The sequence below is a fragment of the Tachysurus vachellii genome, chromosome 14, assembly GCF_030014155.1.
Source record: "Tachysurus vachellii isolate PV-2020 chromosome 14, HZAU_Pvac_v1, whole genome shotgun sequence".
Classification (NCBI taxonomy): Eukaryota; Metazoa; Chordata; class Actinopteri; order Siluriformes; family Bagridae; genus Tachysurus; species Tachysurus vachellii.
In genome coordinates this window covers 9901807-9916311 of record NC_083473.1, presented here as the reverse complement: position 1 = coordinate 9916311, position 14505 = coordinate 9901807, and the positions used below count along the sequence as shown (strand labels likewise).

General features: G+C 39.0%; 1 protein-coding gene across 2 annotated transcripts in view; it reads left to right on the top strand.

Annotated features, from left to right (window-relative positions):
• The window catches only part of LOC132856588 (dedicator of cytokinesis protein 2), a 109891-nt gene that overhangs the window by 83695 nt on the left and 11691 nt on the right, over positions 1–14505 (top strand). For both annotated transcript variants that reach the window (XM_060886199.1, XM_060886198.1), the window contains exons 27-34: positions 8720–8818; positions 9128–9222; positions 9416–9494; positions 10903–11003; positions 11180–11238; positions 12591–12739; positions 12906–12991; positions 13256–13412. In XM_060886199.1, coding sequence (XP_060742182.1) covers positions 8720–8818; positions 9128–9222; positions 9416–9494; positions 10903–11003; positions 11180–11238; positions 12591–12739; positions 12906–12991; positions 13256–13412 — 825 coding nt within the window. The remainder of the gene's footprint in view (positions 1–8719; positions 8819–9127; positions 9223–9415; positions 9495–10902; positions 11004–11179; positions 11239–12590; positions 12740–12905; positions 12992–13255; positions 13413–14505) is intronic.

Below are 14505 nucleotides of genomic sequence, written 5' to 3'. Positions count from 1 at the left end.
GCCTATACACAAGCCCAAACTCTCAGGACAATCGCTAGGAGTGTGTGTGTGTGTGTGTGTGTGTGTGTGTGTGTGTGTGTGTGTGTCTGGTTCTCATTTTCCCTTCTTTGAGTATTCAGTGAAGCTGTTCCAGTCTTTAATTTTACCCAGGATGTCGGAGGTTTGTGTCTGAGACAGTAGATCATCATTAGAGCAGCCTAGCCGCAGAAAGGATAAGGGTGAAGGAGAGGAAGGTCAGAGAGAGAACGTGTGAAACAATGATACCTGTTGAAAAGCAATTTAACCTAAAATCTCTAGAAGCATATGTGTGAAGGAAAAAGCAAGGTAAAGTATGTTTGCATCCATCACCACTGGTGTTAGATTGATTAAAAAAACTGTCAATATGCATATGAGGGTATTCTCACTGAAGATATCTGAAGATAAATGGCATGTGAGGTTGCTCTAATCACGGCTGAAATTTAGTACAATGGGACCGGAGGTGTTAGCACTCACCTTGTGTGTCTTAAGTAACCTCTGTGATGAAGGAACCAGCTTGTGTGTGTGTGTATTTTTCTGTGTGTGTGTGTGTGTGTTTGTGTTTGTGTGTGTGAGTGTGTGTGTGTGTGTATGTGTGCAGAATAATTGTGTAATTTTGTAAAACTCATTTTGGGGGTATTTATGAACTCCAATCCCATCAATTGTAACTGAATTCAGTAACTCAGATTCATAAAATCTTTAATAACATGTGGTGAACTGGTAGCTTTGCTACGTCACACTGCCACTGTCCAAATTTGAACGCTCAAGTTATTGTCTGTGAAGGGTTTCCTCTCTGGGTTCTCCAGTTTCCTCTCACCTCCGATTACATGCTGGTTAGTTGGAGCCGCTATGCTAAATTGTCCCTAGGTGTGAATAAGTATACGAATGTGTGTGTCCCTTTCAGCTTTTTATGAAAGAAAAAAGTTTTAGAATAAAGAAAGTAAAGATATATCTTGAAGGAGACAGGCCCACCATTGTGGTCACCACAGAGAACCTCTCTCTCTCTCTCTCTCTCTCTCTCTCTCTCTCACACACACACACAGTTTCATTAGCATTTAGAATGTCACATGCACACCCACGGTCAGGGTGAGATATGTAGGTGTTGCTGCTGTTTGCTCACTTTAATTTGATTCAGAACACTGTGATGAGATCTCGTAATTTTACTTGAGACAGACATGAGGGGGCATGTGTGTGAATGTGTGTGTGTGTGTGTGTGTGTGTGTGTGTGTGATGGGATGAAGGGAGGGGTGGTAAAAAAAAAAAAGACAGTTGACAGGAAAAATGAAGTGAGGAAGAAACAGAAGGTGTGTGTTTGGAGCGAATGAGAAAAGGTGAAGAGCAACAAAGAGGCAATGAGGAAAGAGACATCAGCGAAAGGAGAAAAGATGTAGATGAGGTTGTTGGGTCTGGCAGCCTGAGGGAAGACAGCAGTGAACTGAAATCAGGACGAAAGGCGAGTGGACCGTAAAACTCCCTCTTCCATTACACACACACATACACACAGACTCTTCTTCTCTCACTCTCTCAGGTCTGCATGTTCTTAGCTGAGCCCTCGAGCCATTGACATGTCTAATGAGTACCTGTGGACTGTCTTCCTCTTTCTCGCTCTTTCTTTCTCATCATCTCATTTCTTATATGCACTCAGTCTCATCAGCCATTCTCATACACCTCCATTTCTGCACTGGAGATGTTTTTAAGGGCTCCCAGATATTCACTCTCTTTCATGTTTATCATTTGTCTACTTTTTTCTCCTGTCATTTTTTTCTCCCACATTTTTTTAGTCCCAGTAGTCGTGTCTTCTTCTTCTTTTTTAAACTGCAAAATCTTACAATGATGTACAGGATAGTAAAGAGAAGACTCCACATTGATCAGGTGAGGCAGCGAAAGACATAAATATGAGTCAGAGTGGTTAAAGCCTGTCAGTTTCATTCCCATGTAGAGAAAGTGACATCAGTAATGCAGCTATTTCCATAACACTGCTCGAATCCTTCTTATAATATGAACTGGTACCTCATCGGTATTAATTAATAGTGATATAACGATCTACAGCATATCATAACTTTTCTGACTAAAGTCTCCAGGAGTGTATTTCATGGAATTCAGTCATTATAAAAAGTAATCAGTGATACAGCTGTTGAAGACATGACTGCGGAAAAAGGAAGCTGAAGGATTCGGTGTTGAGTGTGTGGCATATGTGAGTAATGCATACTGGGTGATGTTGTGACAGAACTGATAGAATTGATAGCTGCAAGTGTGACAATGATACAGGATTGCAGATTCAAAATGCTGAGTTGGAAAAATGTAAATAACATGACAAGTAAAATTACTTGAAGGGATAGTTAACAAGACGTACTCGACCGAAATCTGGAGTTGGATCAAAGTGCAGTGTTTACACAAGCACAGGCAAAAACCTAATCAGTATTCACAAAGCCATGCAGAGAGGTCAAAGCCCAAAATCTGTCAGACCAGCAAGCAAATCCAAAGGTTGACTAGGTGAAGGGGGATAAAAAGGGGTCTTAGCCTTAAAAAAAAAAAACCCAAAGAAATGTATATTCCAAAAAGGCTCAGTCATGCAAATCAAAGGAGGACAAGACTTTGTAGTAAACTGTCTCAACATTAGCGTATATAACGAGTATGGAAATATGGAAATTAAGAGTTACAGGTGAGAGTAAGAGAAGGTGGTGAGGAACTATGGTGGTGTGGCATGAAATGGTGTCTAATGAGACTGATACTGAGGAATTTTAGTGGGAAGTAAATTAAACTAGTGTTTTGAAATCTAAGCAAACGCATCCTGTTTTTTTGTCAGATGCTACTTAAGCTAGAACTAATTGAATACTAGTACAAGGAGCACTGTGGCTTCATGGTGTTAGAATATTTTCACCTCAAGGCCTGGGGGTTTGGTTTCAACCTCCCTTTATGTACAGTGTTTGCATGTTCCTTCAATGAATTGGAAGTTTCTTCTGAGTACTACAGTTCCACAGACATGCATGGCAGGCTGGATGGCATCTCGCAATTGTCTGTTACATGTGTGATTGTGCCCTGTGATATATTAGCACTCCACCCAGAGTGTCTTTCCACCTTGTGCCCTGAGTCTCCATGACTCCAGGCTTACTGTGACCCTGTAGAGGATAAGTTCTGAAATTGGATGGATAACAGGTACCATGACTGACAGGCAAATGTTCTGTTAAGGTTTTTGGTTCATGTTGTGTGTGTGTTTTTTTAGGGTTTGGTGTGTCATAGAAGCCAAAGTTTCTTCTTTGAGCAGATATTTGAAGTGACAGTTATATTACATCATGAAATATTCCAAAAGAGTTCTGATTTAAATATTTCTTCAGATACAACTGCACCTTTAAATCTGCTGCTTTTCTGTTTCACAGAAATAAGTCAATGTTGATGAATGATGGTAAAGAGCTGAGATGGTGCTAGTGAGCTGAAACATTTTATAAAGGAGGTATATATTTTAAAAGAATATGTACCAAACTAGTTTGCTCACTTGTATATTTTTTTTGTATGGCATTTGGCAGACACCACTATCCATAGTAACTTAAATTTAACTTGTTTTTACAACAGAGTACTTGAGGGTTGGGGCCTCACTGTGGCAGTGGTGGGGTCTGAAACTTTCAAATTGTAGACCAATGTCTTAAACACCGAACTGTGATGACCATATGAACACCAGACTGCAGAACAGTCCAACATATTTACTGCCACTGCCTTAAAAAAAAAACAAAAAAACACTTAAACTTGATGTCACCTCTAAATAACCACATGCAAGATGACAGATACTTATTTTTCACACCACTTCCACTCCTTGTAGTTATGGTGTCATTCTAACTGTCTGGTTTCTCTACTGTTCATTTTCTTCTCAGCTTTTCTCATCCTTTTCCCCTTGTTTTTCATATTGCAGGCTAACGTTAGTGTTAAAATTTAAATGGTGTGTGTATGCATGTCTGTGTCCCCATGCATCTGATGCCCATGGCTTAAAAGGTCATGTAGCTTAAATATTCCATTTTGGCAAAGATGGGAATGAATGATTGCTACTTAGAAATGAGGCTACGACCTGAAAAAGGAAAGAGGGATTCGGAAATGTGTTTGTGTGTGTGTGTGTGTGTAAGATTGAAGATTGAAGAAAGCTGTAAAGTCAGAATGGTGTTGGCATCATAGAGGTCCAGACTCTGGTTTAATATTCAGGTGTGAGCTTTAACCATTCTGTGTGGTGATACTCTGTTCAAAATGGGAACAAAATGATGGGTTTCTGATTCAATACCACTTAAAACACTAATGTCTACAATCTTGAATTGTGCACTTGAGTAAAGCTTTTGCACAGGCAAGGACTAACCCTGCAGTTAAAATTAAGTTGACTTGTCCCAGAAGTGTCAGATATACAGAATACGACCTTCAACCCAACCTCACGAGTTATATTGAGTCTTAAAGAAAACTGGGTTCTGCAGTTCATCCATTTATCTGACACTCTTAAAAATAAAAGTGGGTGAAAAGGTTTTTAGAGTGATATCAGAGTACAAAATTGGTCCTTTTGATGTATGGTTGGTGAACAATTTTTTCGTTCTACCAATCCATTAAAAGATCAGAACCTTAGTTATAATGTAAAGATTTTTGTATGAAGTTGATGTTGACTATTGTGCGTTGTGATTTCTAACACTGTTTATTTGTTTTAATTACATTTACATTTACAGCATTTGGCATATGCCCTTATCCAGAGCGAAGCACAAAAGTGCTTTTAAGTCTGTACTGATGAATATATTATCACTGGGTCACTAGGTTATTTGCACAAATTTTTATCTTTATACACATACAGCAAGCTATGAAAAATGTGTTAGTTTAATTGTTTCAGTAAGAGGTAGGTCTTCACCTGTCATTTGAAGATGTGACTCGGCTGTTTGGACATTTATGGGACGTTCATTCCACCTCAGTGCCAGAATAGAGAAGAGTCTTGCTGTATACCTACCTTTTACCCTGAGAGATGGTGGGAACAGTCGAGGAGTGCTGGCAGATCTGAGGGTGTGAGGTGCAGTGCGAGGAATGATAAGAGCTTTGAGGTAAAAGGGAGCTGATCCATTTTTGCCTTTGTAGTCAAGCCTCAGTGTATTGATTCTCATGTGTGCAACTACCAGAAGCCAGTGGAGGGCGCACAGGAGTGTGGTGCTGTGTGAGAACTTAGGCAGGTTGAAAACATGTCGAGCAGCTGCATTTTGGATCATTTGCAGAGGACGAATTGCATCCATCGGTAGACCCGCTAGCAGTGAGTAGCAGTAGTCCAGTCTTAAAATGTGTGGATAAAAATGGTCAAATCTTTCTGATGTTGTAGAGAAGAAACTGACATGAGCAACATTAACAACATATGAGGAAAAGGACAGTTGATTGTCCATGGTTACCCCAAAGTTGAAAGCTGTGACCCGAAGGGGAGATCAGATTGTGCAGGGATATTGTAAGATTTTAACCTGGGGATGAATCACCTGTGATGATTAGCAGTTCAGTTTAGCAGGGATTGAGTTTCAACTGATGATCTGTCATCCACAATGATATGTCCGCCAGACCTGCTGAGATCCGAACAGAAGCTGAGTGTCATCAGCAAGGCAATAGTAAGAGAACCCATGTGAGAGTGAGTATGTGGTAAGAGAGTGAGTATACAGAGAGAAAAGGAGAGGACCAAGTACTGAGCCCTGTGGGACACCAGTGGAGAGTCTGCGTGCAGCAGATGTCAATCCCCTCCATGTTACATGACATGAGCGACCATCCAGGTAGGAAGTAAACCATTCCCATGCTGATCTGCCAATTCCAAGACTCCTGAGGGTGGTCAAGAGAGTCTTGTGGTTGACCGTACAGTATCAAACGCTGCCGAAAGGTTGAGGAGGATGAGGACAGATGACAGCTTGGCTGATCTAGCAGCATGTAGTTTCTCAGAGACAGCCAAAAGGGGAGTCTCTGTGGAATGTGCTGCTTTAAAGCAAGACTGATTGGGATCTTGGAGGTTGTTCTGTGAGAGATTTTCACCGACAGTTGCACACAATGTGTTCAAGAATTTTTGAAAGAAAAGAAAGAGGTGATACTGGTTTTTAGTTACTGATGTATGATGGATCCAGAACAGAATTAAATTAAAGTTACCACAGACATAGATGCCTCTTGGAGGGAATTATAGAAAAATTTTATATTAAATTACAATATTCCATCTGCTGAAACTGTGAACTGTGCAATGTACACTGCTGCAAAAATATCTCTGCCTTCCTGATGTTTGAAAGAAGGTGTTTGACACTACATAGTTAGTACATGTTTAGTGCTGTCTGTATCACTGATGGGCTTAAAAATCTGAAAGAAACAGCTCAACATATGTTTATATAATTCAATGTGATGCTCATTTATTCAGTCATTCAACTTCAGTAACCATTTTCTCCTGATGGGTCTGGAGTCTATCTGAGGAACACCCAGGACACTATTCCACCACATGGCCCCATGCGCACACACACACACACACACACACACACACACACATTCACACACTCATTCATGCCTAAAGGAAATTTAGTCTACCTTCCAGCATATGTTTGAAGGGTGGAAGGAAACCTACTGTAAGAGCTCAACATATGGAGAACACAGACAGGAACCTGAGCTCAGGATCGAATGCGGGACTCTAGAGGAGTGACCCAGTGTGCCACTGTACCACCCACTGTGATATTTTAGTAAACTGAAAAAGACACTCTTGTGTGTTACATAACAGCAGCACCTGAAGTTCATTTTTGTGCAGTTTTGTGTGCATATTTGTTTCTATGTACAATGTGCAAAGAGTGAACATTGAGTTTTGTCAGTATTCTACTCATCTGCATGGTGAGCCATCTGCCCATGTAGATGACTCTTCTATTTAATGAGATTTGTTACGTAATACAGATTACATTTTTTTTTCTGCTGTATCCCATCAGCACCTGGGTTTGTGTTTGTCCATGCATTCATTCTTGTGTGTGTGTGTGTGTGTGTGTGTGTGTGTGTGTGTGTGTGGTATGTGTGTTTTTAGGGAGGAGGCAAGGTAAGTTGTCTAACGAAATATTTAGAAATTCTGGTAGCACTACTACTTTTGATAGCATATATATATCACTCTGCGTGTGTGTGTGTGTGTGTTTGTGTGTGTAAGTGTTTGCTCGCTCCTTTGTTTTATAAGAGCTGTAAGCTCTAAATTTGCCCTCTTGTTCTCCTTCTGTCTTTGTGACTCTGTGCATCTGTAAGGTTTTGTTTTGTTTTTTAAATAATGGATATGTTCGTGCACATGGAGTGAGCGACTCCCCCCACCCCCACCCCCACCCCCACCCCACGTTCATATGTATTATCAACTCCACTATCTGTAATCCTTATATGTGTTATATATTGTGTCATATGATTTAACAATTCAAAAATTCCTCACAAGTGCAGCATGCAATGAAATTCAGATTATCGTGGTTAAGCTGAAAGCCAGTAGCAGAGCTGACGTCTGTAATATTGTAAGCGTGTCTTTAAAGGACACAGCCACACAGGGGTCCTTTATCGGCTAATGCGCTGCATGTTCTTTATCCCTTAATTAAATTTTCTCTATGATTCCGTCTCTTCAGTGGCTTAATTAGTATACACCATATAAAAGGTGTGAGGATTTAATTCCACTCTGATGATCCTAAGGGGCTAAAGCTGCTTTGGGGTTTATTTGCTATTCTCTGTGTAAGACACAACAAGTTAAGCAAACATTTCAGCTTGAGCTGATTTAATGATGAAGAAACCCTCTACACAGTGATTATTATTTGCTTTGAATAAATATCTTAAGTATCTTTAATATCTTGGCCCTGGAATTAAGTGAAACAACACAGACGGCGGTCAGATAGGAACAGTCTGCAGAAAGGAATGAAGAATTGAGGCGGGTGCTGATTTCTTTCTATCCCAGACTGTAGATCCTGCAACTTGCTCGTGATTAGAGAAAGGGTAGATTTCATCTACATTTAGGCTGATGTTAATCAGCCTGCTTCACTAACACATCTGTAAATACTGTATATGTGAAGTACAGTCTTGGTTGCATGTCATGTCAACCTTATTATACCATTATTGGGACTTTGTGGTGTAATAAAATACTGAACACTCAGAGTTTCATTGACGAGCTATAGTGAGATATTGAATTTGAATTTTAAATTTGCTTTTTGTGAATAACTGTGATGGTAAAGTTTAAAAGGCAAGACAAGTACACAACCTTAGACTAACCCAAGGTTTATCCAGCATTAAAGGAAGGCAAGAAGACAAAGCATGATCACACAAACACACACATGGATAAATGCACATATCATCCTAGTTAAATAACCACCCTTATCTTACCATCAGCAAACATCCATCTGTCAGCCATAACTTTTTACTTCTCCTCCTCTCCCATTCGTCATCCTCTCACATTCACAACATGTCACCTAAACAAGAGAAAGGTGCGATAGATGGAGATATAGGAGATCAGGGAGGAAGGATGAGGGGGAGGAGACGACAGACAGGGATAGAGGGCTGTGAGAGGAGGTGCAGATTCATTTCCAATGATGGAAGAAGTTGATTGTTGACTTTCCTCATCTTTCTGTCTGTAAAGTGTGTCAGAGCTTTTGATTAGTTGCAGTTGCCACCGCTAATGGACCACTTTGTCCTCAATCTTCTTTTTTGTGTGTTTGTGTGTGTGTGTGTGTGCGTGTGCGTGTCTCTGTCTCAGTCTCGTGTGGTGGCCTGTATGACTGCTATATTGAGTCAGATGGATGATCGACACTATTCCAGCTACATCGAGACCTTCAGCGGCACAAGTGACCTAGTGGTGAGAACACACACACACACACACACACACACACACACACACACACACACACACACACACACACAGAAACAGATTTTATACCAGATATTATTAGGAAGAACCAATGTGATAATATACAACTTTGTCATTAAAAATCAGGGTCCACATTGTAACAGAATTTTATATTACATTTTAAAAAGTAATGTTGCATTTTTTAACATATTTAAACAAATCATGCACTTGTGATTATGCTAATGTTTTTGTACTCCCAGACATGCCAAAAATGCACACACATAAACATGTATAAAAGTTGTATATTTGCTTTACTAGGACTTTTTGATGGAGGCATTTCTGCTGTTCAAGGATTTGATTGGTAAACATGTTTATCCTTCTGACTGGGTCACTATGATCATGGTACAGAACAGGTGAGGACACACACATTATCTTACACCATCTTCTATACATTTCACAATCAATATCATAAGCTCAATGACACAGCCTATATACCGATCATTTAATGATAGTGTGTGCTTATCATATGTAAATTGTCTGGGTAAAGTTTTTGATAAACGGATTAATTCAAACACGGAAAATTCAAAGCTCTCATTTTCTCACTAGAGTGTTTCTTCGTGCCATCAACACCTACGCTGACACCATGAATCACAAATTCCTGGACAACAACAACTTTGAAGTACAGGTGTGTGTGTGTGTGTGGGTCACACATTCAGTTATTTTCCTTGCTTATAGTCTGGTAAAGTTTTCTCTTGGTGAAGGGAGTGTGTGATAGTGTAGGACAGTGATACAGTATGAGAAACCTATGGACAATAGCCATGAAGTACTGTCTCAACAGCTGCTTTTCACTCTATAACTCTTCATATCTTGCATTCTCGATTATCAGTGAGCTATAGATATACAGTGTGTTCCTATGCATTTAAATGGCACTATGATCGTAAGCTTTTTCACAATTTTATGATTAGTTGTGTATTTTCCAAAAATGTGAATTTGAACTAAAATGACACTTAGAGTATCTGCTGAGGTAAATATGCATAATCTGTATTTCTATTACATTAGTACACTTTGGAATTCTGACCACATTTGGAAAGCAAAATGGCTTATTAGGTGTAAAACATACATAGAATCCTTTAAAATGTATCCTAACTTCCAGATGCTCAGTGGTTAAGATGTTAAGACTACTGATCAGATCAGAAGGTTGTGACTTCTTCTGCCACTGCTGGGCCCTTGAGCAAGGCCATTAGCCCTCACCTGCTCACTTGTATAAAAGAGATAAATGTAAGTTGCTCTGGTAAAAGGGTGTCTGCCAAATGCTATAAATGTAAATGTCACGTTGATTTTTGGTGTATTCTTTGCTGGTGGTGCTTGATGATGGAGATTCTTAAACTGGGAACTTCTTGCACTGACCCTACTTTTTCTATTGAAAATAAAATGCTTTTCATAACTGATTATAATTCTTATCATACAATACCTTAATGCTTTTGCTTATCCAGTTCTGATCCAGTGCTTTGATAGTAAATTGCTTTACAACAACCCATCTAAAAAAAGATAGGTTTTATAGAACATCATGGAGTGTACAGTATAATGTTAATGATCTGTCTAACCAGGAACATTGTTTGGAGTGAAACATTATTACCACTCTTTTTTTTTTTTTCTTTTTTTTTTAGGATATTTGTTTTTTTTTGTTTTATTTGCTGAATTTTGTCATAGTTTAATTTTCCTATATACTGTACCATAACATTTTTATATTAATATAATTAATAATGTTGGTTGTGATTTTCATACATATTTCTCATCTAATCTCGAAGGCTACGCAGAGTTTAGGACACAATAATAAATGTCAAAGGAATGGATAGTGTGTATATGCTCGGTCACTGATATTGATATCAGTGATATCTGAGTAATTTTAAGACGACCTTCACTGAACAGCGGTATATCAGTCATGAAAATGAATCTCCTACAATGAGTGGAAACAAGTTACAAGTGGTGACTGTTAAAATGGAATAGAATGAATTTTGAAGCACAGGAACATAATATCTTTTCTACTTTATAATCTCTCTTTCACTCTCTTTCTCTTCATCCCCTTTTTGCAGTTGTGGAATAACTATTTCCATTTGGCTGTGGCATTTATTACCCAGGAGTCTTTGCAGCTCCAGCACTTCTCCCCAACAAAGAGAAACAAGATACTGGCAAAGTGAGACACCAGAGGACACACACACACACATACACACACACGCACACTTACACATAGTCACAGTATCAGTCTGTAAAATATGAAATGTGGAAATCAGCTGCTGCAACAGAGATTTAGATTAAATTAAATCTGCTCTCTATTTCTACCCGGTTCTTGTTTCTTGTTTTTTTTCTCAGATATGGAGACATGAGGAGAAGGATTGGTTTTGCCATCAGAGACATGTGGTACAGGTTGGGTAAGTTGGTGTATATTTGTGTGTGTGTGTGTGTGTGTGTGTGTGTGTGTGTGTGTGTGTGTGTGTGTGTGTGTGTGAGTGTCTGTGCAGTCATACAAAGACAAGTAAAAAAGCAGTGGTTCTGTTATGCCATAGGAGGCATTTCAAAGGCACGGTCTGGTCCCCTCAGAAGAAGCCTCTTTTGACTGATTGCCTTTCATCATCCTATCATGAAACATTTTTGACACGTCTCTTCCAGGATGACCACATACCAAAACACAGGGCATAAGGGTTCCTGAATTGTTTAATGAGGATGAAATAGATATACTGTCACCTCACTAGATCTCAGCCCAACTGAACGTCTTGGGAAAACTTTGTTCTTTTAATGAATTTATTTTCACCTGTATATCTCCACATACACAAGGCAGTTTTGAGGCAGTTGCTGATTCACAGCCATAGCGTCCCTGTTTCGATCCCGATTTTGGGACACTGTCCGGGTTTAATTTATGTTCCCACATACACACTTTGATATAGATGAATATCCTTAATCAGCTAAATTTTTTACTATATGAGAGCAATGTAACAGCTCTAATAAACATCTCTCTCACACACTGTGTGTGTTTTATTCATTAAACTCTGTGTCATGCCAGTTGGTTGAACGCACAATTAACCCAAGGTTACTGGCTGCTAATCAGCTACACTGAAAATGTAGACTTGTAATTAGAATTTTACTTCTGATTTCTGTTAAATTAGATTAATTGATTAAATGAGTGTGATTAAATGAGTGTGATAGCCAGCCCAGGTTCTCCAAGTCAAGGTCACATTCTTATTAATAAATCTCACATACACATTTTACTGTCGTTTGATGTACAACAGTGTGCATTAGAAAGGGGTCCAAATAAACCTTTTAGCAAGCTACTCTAAAACATTTTTTAAACTGTGGTCATGTTGCAGACCTGTCACCAAACCGCTGCACTTTAAAACACTTGAGGCAACAGCGACAGAACAGTCGTCTCATCGTACAGTATTTCTCTCAGGACCGATTCTTAGTACACTTGAGTTGTTTCTAATGGACAGAGTTGCAGAGAACTGACCCAGCGTCAGGCTTCTGGATCACATTTTGCTAATTGTAAATTGTGTTTGCTAAGAAAGGATCTGTCTTTAGGCTACTTTTGCTGGTATAGCATGTAATGCAGCAGGTCAGATTCTCAGCAGGGGGCTTTCATATAGCTGAATTGCATTTATTGTAGACTTGTAGCTTATATAGTTACATTTATTAATGTAACTATTAAGAGATTGACTTGCATGCCACTTTCAAAGCTTATTGTGGGTGTAAACATGTCTGTGTCTGTGTGTGTGTGTGTGTGTTGCAGGATTGAATAAGATCTGCTTTATCCCTGGCATGGTGGGGCCGATACTGGAGATGACTTTAATCCCTGAAGAAGAACTTCGCAGAGCTACAATACCCATCTTCTTTGACATGATGCAGTGTGAACACAATCACGCTGGACACTTTAAGAAAGTACATACTTTCACTCTTGTGTAAACGCACACACACCAAGATTACTGATGCTTAAATGTAATATGATGCAAATACACATATGCTCAAATGTATAGTTCTTTGCTCAAATAACTGACATTTCCACTCCCTCTCTCTCTCTCACACTTTTTCTGTCTCATGGTTTTAGTTTGAGAATGAGATCATCCTCAAGTTGGATCACGAGGTGGAAGGAGGGGGAGGAGACGTTAGATACATGGAGCTACTGCAGACCATGTACTTATACACACATTCACAGTGCTGACACTTTTATTCCTTTCGTTTCTTAACGCACACCTACACAAACCGTCTGATTTGCTTTATCATTAGTGTCTCTTTGTTGATTTTTCATTAGATTAGTGGCTTTTTTCTGATAAACTTGGATCAAAACATCCATTGTTTGTGTGTGCGAATGCTTATTCATGCATATCTATGACATTTTTTGTTTGAGTGTATATGTATTAATAAATGGTGTGTGTGTGTGTGTGTGTGTGTGTGTAGTGTATTAGAGTGTGCCCAGGAGCAACTCCATCTTTTGTCAGAGGTGCGCAACTTTGTTTCCTTGGTGACTGGACTACTGGAACGTCTCCTTGACTACCGCACAGTGATGAGCGATGACAGTCGTAACAACCGCATGAGCTGCACTGTCAATCTTTTGGTAAGTCTCATAAACCCATGTAAGCCCCACCCACAAGACTAGCATCATATAGAGATTCAAGCGTCAATCATGCTCATGACTGATCAACCTGGCATTCATCTGTCTATGCTTTCATTCTCTTCTTTTCAATCTTAAAGGGCGAGTTAAGGTATAAATACCAAGTGTTTTTTCAATGATCAGCTGAAACTTAGGGGCCACACAGAAGCTTTTTTGAAAAGCAACCCGTCTTCCCATATTTAACCCTTTTGGTGCAACAAAAAATGTATAAACTTTGTCTAATATACAGAATATGAACATTTAGGTTATTTACAGTGAATTCATTATAAGTCTTTCATAATGTTGTGCAGGTTTAAGTGTAACGTTTCTCATAAGTGAGTGTGTGGCATTCAAAATCAGTTTTTAGAACCAAATGTGAGCTACTAAATGTCTTTGTCATTGCTGCTTGTCAAAACACTGTCTTTGCTCAGACATAAGGACAAAATGAAAAATTCCTGACTGTCTCATTTCTTTATGGATGCACACTATAACTGTCACCCTTCCACACGTACATAAATAAGCTACTTCACCCGACTACTAAATGAGAAAAACTGACTTTTTTATGTGTTTTATTATTTTTTGTAATGAACAACCCACGTGTGGCAACTCAATTTCTTCTCAGAAACAAAACGTTATAATTAACAAAACCACATACCTTCAAAAAAGAGTTACATAGCCTGAGGTTTTTCATATATAAGGAGTATTGTACAGACCACAAAAGGACACATTTGTTGCAGCCAGCTAAATATATCAACAGAAAACTATCTATGATTGAAATCTCATGCTTTAATTAGTGCAGTGTCAATGTGCTGAGCAAGCACACACAGGACTTTCAAAAGGAAAAGACAGGAGCTGTTATGTTCTGATATATTTGCTTATCAATAAGCAAATATATCAGAAAGATATAAATAAGAACAAATAAATCACTTCTCGGTTAGTTATAAACTTCCTGGGAGATAAAATATGACATATGAAGCTACAGCATCTAATATCCATGGCTTGCATGTACAGGACTTTCCATATTGTCATCAATTTTCTAATCAGCCTTTTCAAATAT